This window comes from Dysidea avara, chromosome 5, assembly GCF_963678975.1.
Source record: "Dysidea avara chromosome 5, odDysAvar1.4, whole genome shotgun sequence".
NCBI classification, from domain to species: Eukaryota; Metazoa; Porifera; class Demospongiae; order Dictyoceratida; family Dysideidae; genus Dysidea; species Dysidea avara.
Window position 1 is genome coordinate 17857441 of NC_089276.1, and position 17470 is coordinate 17874910.

A 17470-nucleotide genomic window follows, 5' to 3' on the forward strand; every position below is an offset into this window, starting at 1 on the left:
CACACGCACACACCACTTAATTTTTGTGCAACTAACTGTATTTTGATTATTTTTCTGTGCACAGATTTTGAGACCAATGTTGTATCGTGGATCAGAGGTATGTCTGGTAGTGTAATTTTGCTATTAGTATCGTTGAAAATAGTATGTGGGAAATACTTTGAAGTTTGATTTAAAATAGAAGTTTCTCATTCACGAAAAGAGTCTCTTGGTACTAAGAGACTCGTACGTGGTTAACTGCAGTAGTTAGTTATCACTATGCACACAAGAATTTATTGTTTACCGCTAAAATACTGTGAACAAAACAATAGCACGACCAACTTAGTAGCTAGCTAGTGTTGTTCACCACCCGGTTATACTGCATGGTGAGTTAACGGTAGTGCCAAGGCGGGTAGTAGAGATGCAACAATATATTGATATATCGCGTATCGTATTGTTATACGACAATATCGCTGTATCGATACACAGCCAAACCGTATCAATATATCGTATATTGTGATATATCGATGTATCGTGGCTTGTTAACATGGCTAATAATCAAATTATTGTACATTGTGGTTAAACTGAATAGTATGTAATGCTTCTCAAAGAAAAAATAGCTGACTTATTTCCTTTAAAAGTGACATAGAGCAATACTTGTTGATGCCACTAAATTATCACCAGTCCCACAGTAAAATGTCTGGCTCCGTATTCAAATGGCAGGTACTTCAGAGTTTCCTGTAAAGCCTTTCATAAACTCTTTAATGACTGAGTGGTGCAAGCAAGAGTATATAATAGAAACCAAAAGTGTTGAAGCCTGTGATTAATGATCACATAAAATAGCACAGATATTTCAGTAATATTGTTCGTTTATGCAAAATGGATATTTGAAATGCATATGTGGCAATGGGTCTTTGATTGCATGTTATTCAACCAAGTATTCAATACTTATTGTACAAGGAAAGTAGTAAGGACCCAAGATAACTCCAGCTTGCTAAAAATACAGTTGGACAAGAAAATTTCACGGAAAGCCATGCAACCACGAAACCCGTGAAAATTACATCCGTTGAATAATTTTTACATATACAGTAGTTGGCATTGCAATGACAATTTAGAGTGTATTGCTGGATACACTACTTCATATCATACAGGTGATGAGAGAAGTTGGTTGGGTGGTATTTGATGAGATCCACTACATGAGGGATAATGGTATGCACACCACTACCACCCTGTACACTAATCATTGTGGGTTTGTATTTCCTACAGAGCGAGGTGTAGTGTGGGAAGAGACAATCATCTTGTTGCCAGATAATGTCCACTATGTGTTCCTGTCAGCCACCATACCTAATGCCATAGAGTTTGCCAAGTGGATATGTCACCTGCATAAACAGGTCAGCCATTAATGCCATATAATTTTGTTCACAATTCATGTGTACTCTCTTCCCCACCACAGCCATGTCACATAGTCTACACTGATTATCGTCCTGTACCATTACAACACTACTGGTTCCCATCTGGAGCTGATTGCCCGTATCTGGTAGTGGATGAGAAGGTATTATGTGTCTGTCAGCTACACTGTATGTGACCCAGTTGAATTTGACCACCACAAATATGTAACAAGTATAAGAAAAAATTAGGAATTTTAAATTAGAGTAGGGACAGTGTATAATGCTGCGATAAAAGTACTGAAACAAGCTGGATCGGAGTAGTATGTAATGTCCAAATACTGTAAAACAATAAGAAGTGAATATCCCTACTGTGCATTGAGTTTTTGTGAAGTTTTTTTGCAAGCTCATGACCACTAAATAGCGTGCTGAGTTAATCACAGCACTATTATCTAGATTATGACTTATATAATAACAACTGATCAGTGGGTGTGGCTCTACATAAGCCTGCAGCGAGGCCTGCAGACAATAATGGACATGGATTCACGCATACCTACGGACTGATGAATGGGTGTGACTACCATATGTCTACAGACAGTGATTTACGTAAGTGGGCGTGGCTCACTAAAGAAGCATAACTATGCTAAGGCATGTAGTAACACATCCACATTTAATTTAGCATGTGGAGTCAGACCCGGATAATCTGTACACCAGGACCTGGATGACCCGACTCAGTTTAACATTGTTACTAAAACTATATTTATTGACTTACACATTGCTATATAGTTCGCCTTGAGTTGTTCTCTCTGATCGATATCAACAGAGAGTCACGTACACGTATGTTTTTGGTGCAACCGGCAACCACATGTATTCGAATGATTTGATGCAATATACACTGGTATGGAAGCCGTAATGTAGTCTATTAACATTCAGCAATAGAACCTTGACTGATGGCCATGGTAAAGAAGGATAAAAGGTAAGACAATGGTGCAAGCATTGTATGTTTATCAATATACCAAAGGTTTTTTCTTAAGCGAACTAGAAACATTTCTGCAAAAGAATTAGGGCTGTAGCTGTAGCCAGTTTTCCGCTACGCTTAACTGAAGGCATCAGGCAGGCAGGCAGTAGAAAATTCCATTGAATAATTTTTTTAAAGATTCTGCCACGATTTTTCCTCACAACGACATGACAGGATTGGTTGGGTAAAACCAAGTGTTTCCATCAAGTTGCTACAGCAGGTTTTTGGGTTATATTATATCACAGATCACCCCCACACCTTTGATGTCCCTATTATACAGTACGATAATACAGTACTATCGTACTGTATGATTTATTCACATCAAAATTTGGTTCCTTTTGAATGATGTCTGTCATTCCAGGAGTATGTTATTTTGTGACTCCTTTGAGAGCACGTTCTCTTGTTTGTATGTGTTGTGTGTTGTTCACTTATCAGGGTAACTTTAGAGAGGCCAACTTTCAGAAGGCGGTGGATAAGTTAAATGATGGAGGACAGCCAGAGACCAAAGGAAGAAAAGGAGGCAGTAAAGGTAACTTGTTTCCCAATCCTTTCTTGTAATCTGTATCCCTATTTCAAGCTCTGGTACGTACAATTAGAATCCTGTTAATGGAGACACTTGAAACGAGAACAATCCATTCATACACTAGTCCTTTTCTGGATAACCAGGACACTTACCGTTACATTTGCAACCATCTCAACAAAAGCCCACCTAGCATGCATTTTGAGAAAGAAGAAGTTAAAAATTCATAGAATTATGCATGCCATTACTCAGAGATGTAAGACTCAAACTATACGCCATCTTATTTGCTTGCTTGTGAAGAGTTCGAAAATCTGTGTTTCATTTCTGACTATAGCCCCGATGGTATGCATGTCACGTGCATTTGTTTACATTTAATGCAGTAGACGTAAACGAAATTGTCATCATTTCTTCAATGAAAACCACTTTCATACATATTTGTGCATTGACTACAGTGCTAAACTATACCTTGGTGGTGAACCAATCCCAATGCTGTAGACACTGATGCAAACTGCAAATGCAAGTGCCTGTATTTTCAGTATCGTCACTCTACAATTTGATTGGCTTAATGCAGGTCCATCAAGTTGTTTTAAGATGATAATGGAGCGTAACCTTCAACCAGTAATTGTGTTCAGCTTCAGTAGGAGAGACTGTGAGGCTTATGCTCTACAAATGTCTTTAACTCTGGTAAGTGGACTATGTAGTCTGGTGTGTGTGTCATTTATTATTGTTCATGAATTTACATATTTCAGCTGATGAGAAGAAACTTGTTGAACAGGTTTTCACTAATGCCATCGACTGTCTGTCTGAGGGTGACAAGAAACTAATGTAGTCAATATAATACCTTGTGTGTATAATGAAGGGTGTCAATGAGATGGTCAGGTGGCCACCAAATCAGCTTTTACTATTATAACTAAGGGAATGGCTGAAATAAAAACAAACCATGAAACAAGAAGAGATTGTTGGGTTAAATCAACAAGAACCATGCATGGTTACCCACAGATCCTTATTTTGATTAACACGGTATTGAAGTAAGCAGTCAAATTAGGATGTGGGAGATTATTGGATGTAACCATGTGTTGTCCTTGTCGATTTAATCCAGCAATCCCTTCTTGTCTAATGGGTTTTTTAGTGATCCCTATTCTTGGATTTAATATTTTTAATATGTCTAATTTGTGTACTTAATGTTATTCTTTTAAATCCACTTATGGATTAACTTGAATTTAACAGATTTACCAGAGTAGCTACCAGATTGCTTTGGTATCTTGTGATCAGCCATGGCATGCAAGCCTATATGCAAATATCTCATACTGTATATAGTAGGGACAACAAAGGTTTGGGTGTGGCCATGATAAAATAACCTGTCTCAACACGACAACATGATAGTATTGGTTGGTTAAAATCAAGCCCAGAAGTGCCTTCAAATCGACCCAAAGTGTCTGGTACAAAATTATTAAACCGAGCTGCGCCCACAGCTGGCCAAAGGCCGGCTGTGGGCACATGCCTGGTTTACTGAAATTGTTTTTGGAAAAGTGTGTGTGTGTGTACGTGCACCCGCGCGTACGCCTATCTACCTATGTGTCTATCTATCAATGCATAGCAACGTAATTGAAGAATTACTAAAAAATTCCATGAATTACGGAATCCAAAATTACAATGACTTATTTTCAATAAGGCTAAAGTATGCAATGCACTTTTTGGCTTCTTGTATGGCTTTACTGGGGTACTTAATGTTAACCACGAAAGCCTGTTTTCCATAGGCTCCAATGTATTTTAATATCACTTTTGATTAGCTATTAATCCTGTATACTTTGGTGTGGCAATTAGTCATATGGGTTTACAGAGGCTTCTGGAACCACTGTATTAATTGATTGTTGTTGAATAGTGCTAGGACCACAAATGAAGTTAATATGCAGCAAAACTGGTGACCTGTTAATTATGACATCATTTGTGCAGGAGTTGTCTTTAACAGTTAAAACAGGTGAGAGAGAGCTCTTGTGAGGTAGGCACTTAGTGGTAAAGAGTTTGAATGATTTCTGGCCTTGTAGCCATTAACAAGTGACATATTGCTTGCCAACTGAGTAAATGTAGTTTTCACATGTGATAGTGTTGATAGTGGTGTTCTACCCATGCCATAAAGTCTTACAGTTTAGAGATTGTAATTGATGTTTTCTTTGTACTATTGTTTCTGGTAACCTTCCTTACTGGTCTAGTCTCTGTCTTCCCTTCTTTCTAGATTACGGGCACAAATGATGTCATATGTGAGCGATAATTTATACTGCTGCATATTAACGTCATGCTTCGTGGTATGAACCACCAACGTGGACTGGCTTAAAGAGTACTCCTTAAAGTTTATAAAGTTTCATAGCAGTCACCAATACTGTGAATTATGTCCAAGTAACATGCGCAGAATGAGAAGGCTAAATACATTGGAGCCATTTGAAAACATGGTTTCGCAGTTAAAATAAAGTATTCCACTGAAGCCATAAATTTAATTAGATTCCTTGGTTGCTTATTGAAATTGGACTATTAATTGATACATTATTGCAAAACCAAAAACCTATTAGCTAAAAATAATAACATAGCAATACATAGTTGGTTAATTACAGGTGTAAGTTAGGCCACTTCAACTAATTTCTTGTTTCTGGATGACTGACCCATAAAATTTGTAAATGGAATGTTTTTGTTCATTTTTAAAGATCACTTATTCGATCACATGAGCTTGTGGCGTCGATGTATTGTTGGCCATCCATATCTGCTATGCTTGGGGCGAGCTTGGTTATTTCAAGATGAGTTGTAAAAGCAGACTATGGATGGACACTTGGTCATTTAAATGTACTAATCATTATCAAACATCGTAGTTACATATGTTGCCATAACTTCAGTTTAAAAAAACATGCATCTATTATTTTATTTATACCTACCTACCGACCCACTTTTCAACTAGTTTCAGTCCGAGAAACAAAAGATTTAGTTGAAGTGGACTTAGCTACTGTAGCTAGCTGCATGGCAGCTGGTTTTTAGAAGTAGCACAGCACCAACTTGTTTAAAGAGAATTTTCTACTACCTCCTGCCTATCTAATGTGCTCAGTCAAGCGTAGCAGAGAAGCGGCTATAGCTACGTTCACAGAAACACTTCAAATTCACTTAAGAAGCTTGTGGCATATTGTTCTCCTTACCGTACCACCACCATCAATCAAGCACAGTACAACTTCCATCTCCATCACGCTGTTATTGTGCCAATGTATTGGAATACATGTACCTTTTGCAATAAATAAAACAGTCAGAGAATGTTGGAAGCAATTAAACACCTTTAGAAATTAATTACGTAGAAATCCAATTTTTGGAGATGAAATATAATGTGTGAATGATATAAAAGTGTATGGCATCATTGTTTAATATACATACCTTGAAGGTAACTCATCTAATAAGAGTTATATCATTTTTGCCTCAAAATTTAGGGGGCCTTTACAAAACAAAGCACGTTTTCTTAATGTTTATATGATCTGATGAGCCCTGTTAAACCCTACCATTTGCTAGTTTTTGTATTGTGACTATTAAGGATCATGTGAAATTTCAAGCCAGAATATGCAATTAACATAATATTTTTAAATGCTCATGGGAAATTTAAAGCCAGAATATGCAATTAACATAATATTTTTAAGCGCTTGTGTGAAATTTCAAGCCAGAATATGCAATTGACATAATATTTTTAAATGCTCATGGGAAATTTAAAGCCAGAATATGCAATTAACATAATATTTTTAAGCAGCACTTGAAGCACTTCCAACCTTCTCTGGCAAACAGCATATGAAAGTTATATAGGCAACATGTGTGGTACATATGGTGGACCACACTAAACTATTTGTGTATGATGACATACTTGTTTACATCTGATTGGATTTTAGTGCCATCTGTCTGACCAGGTGGAGCATGGAAGCACAGTGGAACCCCTCTTAACTGACACCCCTGAATGGCAGACAGCCTCTTTATAATGGACAAGTAATAAAGTCCCAAATGCAACTTCCAATACCTAAATGCCCCCTCAATAATGGTTCCATAAAATGGACAGTGTACAATTCCCAGACATGGCAAGCACTACAGTACAACACCTCACTAATCGCGGACACAAGTAAGAAAGGTTGATTGCCAGTTATAACAATCAATTGAACTACATCATTTAATGCAGAAAGCACTGTCTCTGTATTGCCTATTGTACAAGGCGTCCAAGTTACGAGAAGCTATATGAATACGTATACAAGTGCTACTGTTAATCACAATGTTCTTACCCAGGTCTTCTGAAAATAATAGCTGGTACACTTAAGAATAGACTGCATAAACTGCTCTACAGGCAGGATAAACTACATAATCTGTATAGCCAACCAGCTTGATACTAATCAAATACAGAGTAATCTGGACAAGTCTTTATGGGAGCATGTATAAAATTTTTGTGGTGCCTAATTGTCTGGATAGTGTAGTTGAGACCACACACCATAGGTAACCCATGTTCAATAACATCACTTCTGTTGCTATTAAACTGATCATACTGTATCTGGTTCACATGGTACCATAACGCATCTTAAATCCCAGTGCGTGGGAGTATCAAAGTGCCACGCTGGGTTATAACTACCATACTGCTAGACAGAGCAGCGCTGCTGTATGATATATTATTTATCACCCAGTGATAACTAACTTATCACCCTGTTGTGGAGCCACTCAGTCTTGTTCGTGACATCATAATATCCGCGAATGGCATTGTTTACCAATGGAACAAAAAGGCAAATAAGGAAATATCGATACAAAACACACCAGTACAGCACTTAAACCAGCTAAATCTTAAAAACTGTTAATCCTTTACACAGTAACACTACAAGTTACCAATATGATAGTTTAACAAATGTCAAGAATAATCCGTGACGACTTTTGCTCCAGCAATCACTCCCAACGGTCACTATGGTGAAGAACTAACTTCCTCTAGCTTCATTATTCTATCTCGGACTATGGTAGCCACTTGTTGGTCTTTATTTTTCTCTTGCACACCATGCGACACCATGACCATACCAACTTTTGACGAAGGTGAATCGTACCTGGAACCGCTGTTTCGTAACACTGCCCGTCGCTACAGTTTGTAGGCAGTATGCAAGGTCTCTCTTGTAGCTACGAAGTAGAATCTCCACACAATTCGGACGAAATCTTGAGCACAGTGACAGGAACTCAAACCGGAATTTAATTTACTATCCATAAACTTCTGCGCACTCTCGCTTACTGGGATATAAAATAGTTATATCCCGTATACTCGGATGATATCATTGTTATTACACTCGTTCTCAGCTCCGCCTCGGACTCATGTAATAACAATGATATCACCCTTGTAACGGGATATAACTATAACTTGCCCCACCACTTCGTCTAGTCTTGTGCATTAAAACTGATAATTTTAGAAAGCCCCTTAAATGAGGACACCTCCATATAAAGGACATATTTCATTTCCCTAATGGTGTCCGTCTTAGAGCGTGTAATGTTTTTCTTTCACACACACACACACATGCAGTGCATAATTCCATAAAGGCTGGTCAACACGAGGCCATTTTTGAGTGCAGATAATGTTGCATCAAGCATTTCTTTTAATTTTAACCCTACACTTTAGTCTTTGTGTAACAAGGAAACTTCTCCTTTATCAGTGGTAATTTTGTGCTACAGCACCAATCTAGTAGCTAATTTATTTTGATGATACAAAGTGAAGGTTTAGTTCTTTGAGATACAGAAAATTTAGATTGTAACTGCTAACGCATAACATGCATGATCAGTTAGCCCAATACAGTGCCATGTAGATGATTTAAATTAAAGACAATCACCAGAGATGTAATGGCTTACACAACAGTGTAATTAGACCAATCTGAGTACTGTATGGTACAGAGCTATTAATGGCAAAGAAAACTTATAAAATTTATAGCAGTTAGCAATCAGTGGAATGTACGAGTTTATTAATAGGTCATGGACATGTAGGAAGTACTCGCTAAGAGCATGGCTTTACAGTTTTAGCACAAATATATAATACTGTCTGTTTCAGTACACACACAAAACTGATCAAATTGCAATGTGCATACAGAGTCTCCTACAGTTTAATAGTGCCATTAATTCATGCAAGCTTTGTTATCAGATACATTTGACTGTTTTAGTTGTTTTTTACATGACTGCTCTATTAGAGTATTTTGATAACTCATCCACATACAATGATCAGGGATAAAACCATCTTTTGTAACAAAGGCTTCATCAAAGGTTAAGCTTCCTCTGGCTTACGCTGAGTTTAATAAGAACAAATTTATCATTCACAACAAGTAGTGCACACCAGGAAACCAACTCTGAGGGTAATCTTTTATGACTTTGCATGTGTAATAATGTTTTGACAGGCTGTTTCCCCATTCAAAAATGAAATCAAAAATAGGTCATAGACACATACAATGATCCATAAAACAAGCCTTGCTACTTATTATCCCAGGATTCTCCTTGTAAACTTTGTTATACCTGTAAAGCAATATTATGGAGAACAAATCAGCAAATTTCAGTTTTGTCACAAATACAGTTACTGCTTTATTTTCACTTGATACTTACTAGTGGACCAATACCCATTGCAAATAACCACCAGAGAGTTGTAGAATGCCACACCTGTAGTTTTTACAGTAGGCGTGTGTTCTATTAGGATTTTCCCAAAAACATGGACAATCTCTATTATGACATGAGAAAGTGTACAAGTTATTAGTACTGTCACCTACTTATGTTCATTAATTCATAGCTGGAGTTTACCATGTTCAGTTATTGTATGCATGTCCCTCACTAGTTGGAGCATGTAGTACCACTACTAAAGAGAGGTATTGGTATTCATCATTCTGGACTACTATCCATACTGAAGGAGACTATTGAGATATTGTTCTCAGAGGGACTTATTAAGGTGAGCTTCCTAACCTCTGTGTTGTATTGTGCTGTTTGTCCAGAGCTTACTACATGGTACTTCTGTTAAGAGCCTGTTTTGGTCATTTTTATGAGTAAGTGTTGGCTTACTTGACTACCAGAGTTTAGTGTTGTACCGATAATCGGATCGGTTATCAGAAAAACCATATATTGGCTGTGTTTTTTGTATATCGGTATCGGATCGGCACAACAATGAAAAAAGCAGCAGATACAGATATATGTACATATTTAGAAATACTAGCTCGTGTGCACCAAACAATGTTTGCAAATACATCGAGTTACATTTTCCTGCACTACAATGTTGTTATTACCGTATAGCTCCAAATTTTCGTGGTCTTAAATTTTCGTGAGCGATGGAATAATTTGACAAATATAAAATTTCGTGATAAAATTTTCGTGAATGCAGCAACATTTCGTGAACGAATAACTCTTGTGGGTGCTACTCAAAGGTTGCTGGTAAGATTCTGTGAGGGAGTTATCAGCAATTGCGCTATGAATATGATTTAAGTAACCATTATACAGACAGCTGGCTGCTATGCCATAGCTACATGTGTGTAGGTCACGAACCACCACCGATCGCGACACCGGAATCTATTTCAGTGCCATTTTCAATAAGTGTGTGAGATACTGAACATATCAATCAGTGCTATAGCTATACGAGGATGGATGATGCTAGCCTTGCAGTGGTAACATACGAGTATAATTCGAAAATTCGAGGTTACCATGTATATTAAGAAGTATGGACACCTTTTCTTGGTGAAACTCTGCCATGCTCGCCAGAAGATGGAAACTCACACGACCCATTCTGTGTGAAAGTAACCAAAAGAGATGTTGGAACTGTTGGACATCTGCCAATAACAATAAGCTCTTCATGCTCAGTGTTTTTGCAGATGGGAGGAGCAATCTCTTGTAGAGTTACTGGAAGCAGATGCTATTCTCAAGATTTAAACCAAGGTGGGTTGGAGATACCGTGTGTATTGGTGTTTTAGGGTAGCAACTGTCTTGTCTCTAAAGCAAAGAAAATGTTGCAGCTATGTGAGCAAAAACCAAATAATATAAAAGCTACTACTGCACAAGACACACCAAAGGAAGCCTTAAAAGATGGGGAAGATCTCCCAGGAAATCCAGCCAAAAAAATTAAAGTTGAAGAGGAGGAAAGTACATCGAGATGTGACCATAATAATGAAGATGTTTGGCTGCATCACAAAATCCGACTGTCTTTAGAAGATAGAAATGCCGTGTCCAATGGACGACAGTTAAACGACAAGCACATAAATTTTGCTCAGATTGTTTTGAAGGAGAAATTTCCAGACATCACAGGCTTACAGTTAACATTGCTACAAACTAAATTCAAACTTGACATTCGTACACCATTGGTTCAAATTCTGAATGTCCATGGTAATCACTGGATAACATTTTCTAATCTACAGTATGAGGCTGGGAAGATTTTAATTTATGATTCCATATTCAACACAGTTGATTCTCAAGTAAGGCAGCTGGTTGAAAATATTTGTGGTTCAGATATCAATACCAGCATCCATGGTAAAATGCCAAAGCAAGCTGGGACCACAGATTGTGGTGTCTTTGCTATTGCTACTGCTACCTCACTTCTACATGGAATAAATCCTAGTGAATACACACAATCACTGATACGATCTCATTTAATCCAGTGTTTTGAAAATCTTGATTTAACACCATTTCCTTAAGTTAAATATAGCTACATGGACTACAAATAATATTAATTATTGTACTATTACTATTGTAACCATACATTTATGTGATGTTTTAATAAATACAAAGCTACTTGTTAAGAATGTCTAAAATTCCAACATGCCTAAAGCCATTGACAACAATCTCAGGTCTAGACTTGAGGTAATCGTACAACTCAATCATCCATCTTGCTCCTACAGGTTTCACAATGCTTAACCTGAGATCCACAGGTTGTAGTCGTCTGCTCAAAGGGCCACTTCCGAGCTGCTCAGTTATTTTGGCAGCATACCATTCATTAAACTTTGCACGAAGAAAGTCCTTAGCTGGTTTATTAACGCTGGCATCTAGAGGCTGCAACGTATCCGTACAGTTGGGTGGCACAATTACATAAAAGATGTTATTGGCTTTTAGTAATGACAGCACCCTATCGGTAACTTGACCACTGAATTCATCGAAGATAACCAATGAAGGGTAGGTTGGTGGGAGTTTCAAAGTTGTCTTCTTTTCTTGTAAATAAGGAAAAATGATTTTGCTGATATATTCCACCATTGTATCCTCGTTGCACCAGTGGTTGTGTGTTGCTGTGATGTGCCATTTCAGTGGAAATGAGACAGAAGGAAGGCATTTCGTTGTTGTTCCTTTGTAAACAAGTTGAACAGGAAGAAAATCTCCTGTTAAACTCCCAGCAAAAACTGCAGTTATCTGCCTCTTATCATTAATGCCAGCAATCTCTACCCTTTTTGATCCCTCCTTCTCCATCATCCATTCTGACACTGGGATGTATTTAATCCCTGTCTGGTCCCAGTTTATTATTAGATCATAAGGTATCTCTGCCATTTCCACAACTGCCTTGATGTCAAGCAGGAACTGGTATCTTACTTCTTCAAAATTCTTCACTACCAACTTGGACTTTGTTGTTGCCTTCCGCTTAACAAAATTCATTTTCCCCAAGAAATACTTTGCCCAACTTTTCTTCAAGGCGATGTGACCACCATTGCATTCTAATGACATCGGCTCTCGATGCTGCACTATTACAGTTGCTGCAGCTATTACAATGGAGGTGTTGACAACCCCTCCAGCTTCTCTTATGGTCCGGATATATAAACTTAAATCCTTGCTTAGCTTGTCACTTAACATTGCTGGCCTACCCCTCTTCTTTTTTTCAAGTTCGTCAATGGAAATTATCTCGTTAGTTTCTTTTCTGTGCGATTCAGTAGTTCTGATGATCTCCTTTTTCCAGTCATTTACTGTACTCCACTTTAACTCTGGATGCTTTGTGGTAAAATGCTTGATAGCTGTCGCTGTGCCGTGTTGGACGGCATAATTACCAATGGCAGCTCTCTCTTTGTCAGTATAAAAGGCATAACTTCCTCGCTTTCCAATGCCTGATGGATGGCAGCGAGAATCATCACTAACAAACTTTTGCACCGCGTTATTTGCTGCCTGAATTGTAGACGATGGCACAAGCTTCGACAGTGGTCCATCCGGACTGGGCAGGACTGCAGCCACAGCATTGGAAGACGAGGTGGCAGATGAATTTGAAGACTTTGGCTTAAAATACTTGTAAAGAGACATCACTTCCGTTTGAACACTGACTTTCTAATAGCTATTGTAAAAATTAAAATTTCGTGAATAATATTTTCGTGATCACATGCAAATTCACGAAGACCACGAAAATTTGGAGCTATACGGTACTGCTTCACCGTACTGTCAGCTGCTGTTGTAGCAATACTGCTACTATAAACAATCTAAATTGGTCCTTCACAATCAAATTTCTAGTAAAAATTGCTACAAAATAGACGTGTTGTGCTATATCAGATCGGCTACGTTTATCAGCTTAAAAATATTTTCTAATATTGGTTATCGGAATATCGGCTAAATCTCATATTGGTGCAACACTAGTTTAATTCTCATATACACAGTGTGCATTAGTACAGGTTTATTCACAAGCATCATACCACTTGTTTCCAATAATGTATACTCCAATAGAATTCACACCTACTTAACAGTCACTAGTGTGGTCATGTTCTCTACAGGTTTCTTCTTTTCTCTTCTACAGGCATTGTTTGCTACAGAAACATTTGCTTTCGGTCTCAATATGCCAGCTCGTACTGTTGTCTTCACAAACACACAGAAATTTGATGGGAAGGAATTCCACACTGTGAGTTGTACTGTTGTAATGATTTTACTACAAGGCATTATATTCCTGTATTTTATATGTAACAAATTACTTAAGGCAAGAGGGGTGGTAGTAGCAGATAACTATTAAAGAATGTTGCATCCAAAATATTGTTTTGTAAGGCATATGACTGGACTTTCTAGATCACATTTGGAGAGTACATTCAGATGAGTGGGCGTGCAGGTAGGCATGGTATTGATGAGCGAGGCATGGTGATGATGATGGTGGACCAGAAACTGGACTGTGCTGCCGGCGAGAACCTCCTCAAGGTGAGGCTATAACAACACTACTGTCACCTAAGAGAATATGTGTAGAGAATTGAATTGATTAACTGATAGAAACAGTTGCTGTGTGGTGTTGTGATGAATTGCTATACTGTATGAATGATTGTGATTAACACTTTACCGGCGTTCTGAGCACCACACAACTTTTTTTCCTTTTATGCCAGTACTCTAATCCTATAAGCAAATCAATTTGGTGAGATACTGTAAGTTTGAAAAAAATTTAAAACAAAAGCCTTCGACAAGGATAGGATTCGAACCCACGTGTGCAGAGCACAATGGATTTTGATTAGTAGTCCATCACCTTAACCACTTGCCACCTTGTCACACTTTCTCATACCTGTGTCATCACGTGATTTATATAGTCGAGTCTTAACATGATGCATTGGCAGAGTGGACACATTTGTATCTATTCATTCTAGCGTAAAACATTGCAGTACAACAGTGACCTGTTAAAAGTGGATGATAGCAACAAAGCAGAGGACCTCGTAGCAGATGAACCAGACAGGAAACTGGTGCCGACTGTTACGCTATTCTAGTCATGGTATGTTTATTAACTGAAACTGTAAGTGCTCCCTAGGAAAAATCCTGGCTAAATTGCTAAGTGCCACAACCACATAGAAATCCAGTGAATCTGTGATAGCAAGAATGGCACACTGTAGCTAGCTAGCTAGCTCTGTTCTACTATGCTACTCATCACTGAAATGTTGCTATATGCGTGATAGCACTGAAATAGCGCTGCAGGACTTTTAACAGGGCTAATGTATTGCTTACCAACCGGCTGTCATGGTGAGAGTCTAGCGTATTTGCTGCTGGTTAACTAAGTGTAATGTGTGGGGTACATGGTAGGCAGCAAATTCTTGAGCAAATTGCATTGAAGCTTAACTTTCTGTTTTTGTCATGTTTACTGAAGGGGTGTGGCCACTAATTGATGGAACCAGGTGAAACAGTCCAGCAGGGGCTAACTTATGTGTTGTAACTAGCTTATAGCAACTGAAAAATGACATAACAGCCTTTGTAAGCTATCAGCAACAGTTACTGTAAGAAGATACTTCTGTGCGTAATTGTGGTTTAAAGTGGTTCACATGATACTAGACATAAAAGTTCTAGTACCGGCTAGGGCTGGGACGAAGTTTTGAATGTTTCATGAGTGGTTAAGTAAACTTCAAATTATAAAAGTATCCTTCGAAGCTTCTTAATGCACTCATAGTCTACGACAGAATTACAAATAAACGTCGTTATCTTAATTGCAGCTGTTTATTCATCTTGTGCAATCAATGTGGGCCACACCCACTTTTAAACCATCGCAGTTTAGCTTGCTACCATAGTTGTAACATCTTATAAGGTGGTAGATAATGCATGGAAAATGTCCTTTTAGCCATTAGTTTGTGTTTACCTATGCATGATTGCAGTGTAGTGGACACACCCATTTGCAATCAATCGTTTGTATCATTCAGTACTGCTGCTATGCACTTCCCAAATGTTTACAAACTTATTAGAAAGATAGAAGTTAGGAAGGATGTGCATAAATGCAAGAAAGCTTGTAACTTGAAAGCTTTGAATGTTCAAACATTTTATTAGGGAATATTTGAAGGTAAATTTCAATATTCATCCCACCAGTTGATTATAGAGCTAATGGTTAGGCACAGGCCCCAGAAAGTTCTCTATTACACGTAAACTTGTTATTGACAGGAAAATATGCTTGTTACAGTACAGAAATATTGGGGGAGAACAGCGATAAATACTTTAAAAGTCCATATTTGATAAGGCAATAAGGCGCTCCATTGGCCCAGTTTGAACACAAAATGACCCACACAACCCATGGCTTCTTCACCAATTTTCTTAGCACTAGTTCAACTTTGTGACTAATACACATCAAACACAAGCTGATTGGCCCAGTGGTATACTACTAGTGGAGCAGTAGATGTCTGGGTTGGGCCAGTTTGGCTCAGAGTTGAAATACTTATCAAAAACCCTGGTTTGTACTTTCCTAAGTGATACTTGGATCACCATGGGAAAGCAGCGATAGTGAAGATAATACCAACAAAGACATTGACGAGTTGTTGCATATGGCATTACAGCAGGACGTATTGTACTTTGTGGACTGGACTCATAAACTGAGATGGAAACAACTTCTCAACAATAATTCAGAAATTACGTACCTAGCTCTTGTAAAGCTGGAGACACCATTATTGCTCTTACATGAAGGTTGCACCAAGAGTTATAATATTTGTATGAACTCTCCGTAAATTATTAGAATTTTAAAATGTGTGATGGTAGTGGGGTGGCATGGCTATTCTTACATGGTTTAGCTGTAATTTATAATGAATACACACCTGCAGATTGGTACTATTTGATATTGAACAAGAAGTGGCATGAAACTATGTGGTTGAATTAAGACTACTTTCTGGCCCATCACTGAAGCCTAAACATTATTGCAAAGCATTAGAGCAACAGAGGAACAAGTCTGTATAGTACCACAATAGCCTCTATCACTGCTGATATGCACAAGTACACGTGTTTCGTAAATATTTCAGTAGTGCATGTACAACGTTATGACTTGTAAGGAAGAGGAGTATCAGCAGTTGTATCTCAGTAATGGCATCTCCAGCATTGTAAGAGCTAGATTATTGTTAAGATGATGTTTTCACTCAGTTCAGTCCTCAAGTCCAGTCTGTGAAATATAGTACATCTCACGACAGTGTGAAGACCAGACAGTTTTAAGACACAGCTAACATGAAATGGCAACAAGTTTTCACAACAACAGTATATTTTTGAATGCAGACCACACCCACAATACAGATAATTCAAAACACCATTCTACAAGGAAGCTTACCCACCTAGGTTCTGGACTTGTCCATTTATGATGAAGATATGTAGGCTACAGCATTACCTCCCATAGTTGATTTTCAAGCATGCTTATAATGAATGCAGTGGCTGAACTTGTGTTGTTTAGGTGAATGGTCTCCCGCCACATGAAAAGCAGTCTTTGCTGGTTTACTATTTTCCTGGTAAAACTTCTAATCCATATAGGCAGCGGAAAAGGGGGCTAAAGAATGATATCTCTCCAAAATTATCCTTCTTTGAGTGGGGTTGAAAACCGTGAATAAGTTGATGTACTCTAATAGAATGCTCAGTTACCCTAACAGAGCAGTCAAAGTGCTTCATAGAAATATGTTCCTAATTGTATGTAATAAAAACAAACAAACAAAAAAAACATACAGCAGGAATCAGACCGCTGTTCTTTAATTTACTTTGAGAGTGAGAGTTTGTGTGTTACCACTAAATTAATTTTGGTGAGCTTTGAGACATTGTGAAAGCTAAAATGGCTACAACTTCTGGGGGCTGTTGATCCCCTGTTGTCTATACTCCCTACCCCCTCACATCAACTACTTCCTCCACCACTACTCTAATCCAAGTATTATCAGATGAAGC

At 38.1% G+C, this 17470-nt stretch overlaps 1 protein-coding gene across 2 annotated transcripts in view; it reads left to right on the forward strand.

Moving 5' to 3' along the window:
- The first annotated feature begins 4680 nt into the window (after positions 1-4680).
- LOC136255866 (exosome RNA helicase MTR4-like) overlaps positions 4681-17470 on the forward strand; it is a 28673-nt gene continuing 15883 nt past the window's right edge. The window contains exons 1-4 of one of the 2 annotated variants that reach the window (XM_066048760.1): positions 4681-7028; positions 9735-9845; positions 13635-13736; positions 13898-14023. In XM_066048760.1, the coding sequence (XP_065904832.1) occupies positions 13674-13736; positions 13898-14023 (189 nt within the window). In that variant the 5' untranslated portion in view covers positions 4681-7028; positions 9735-9845; positions 13635-13673. The other variant, XM_066048759.1, reaches the window with a different exon arrangement.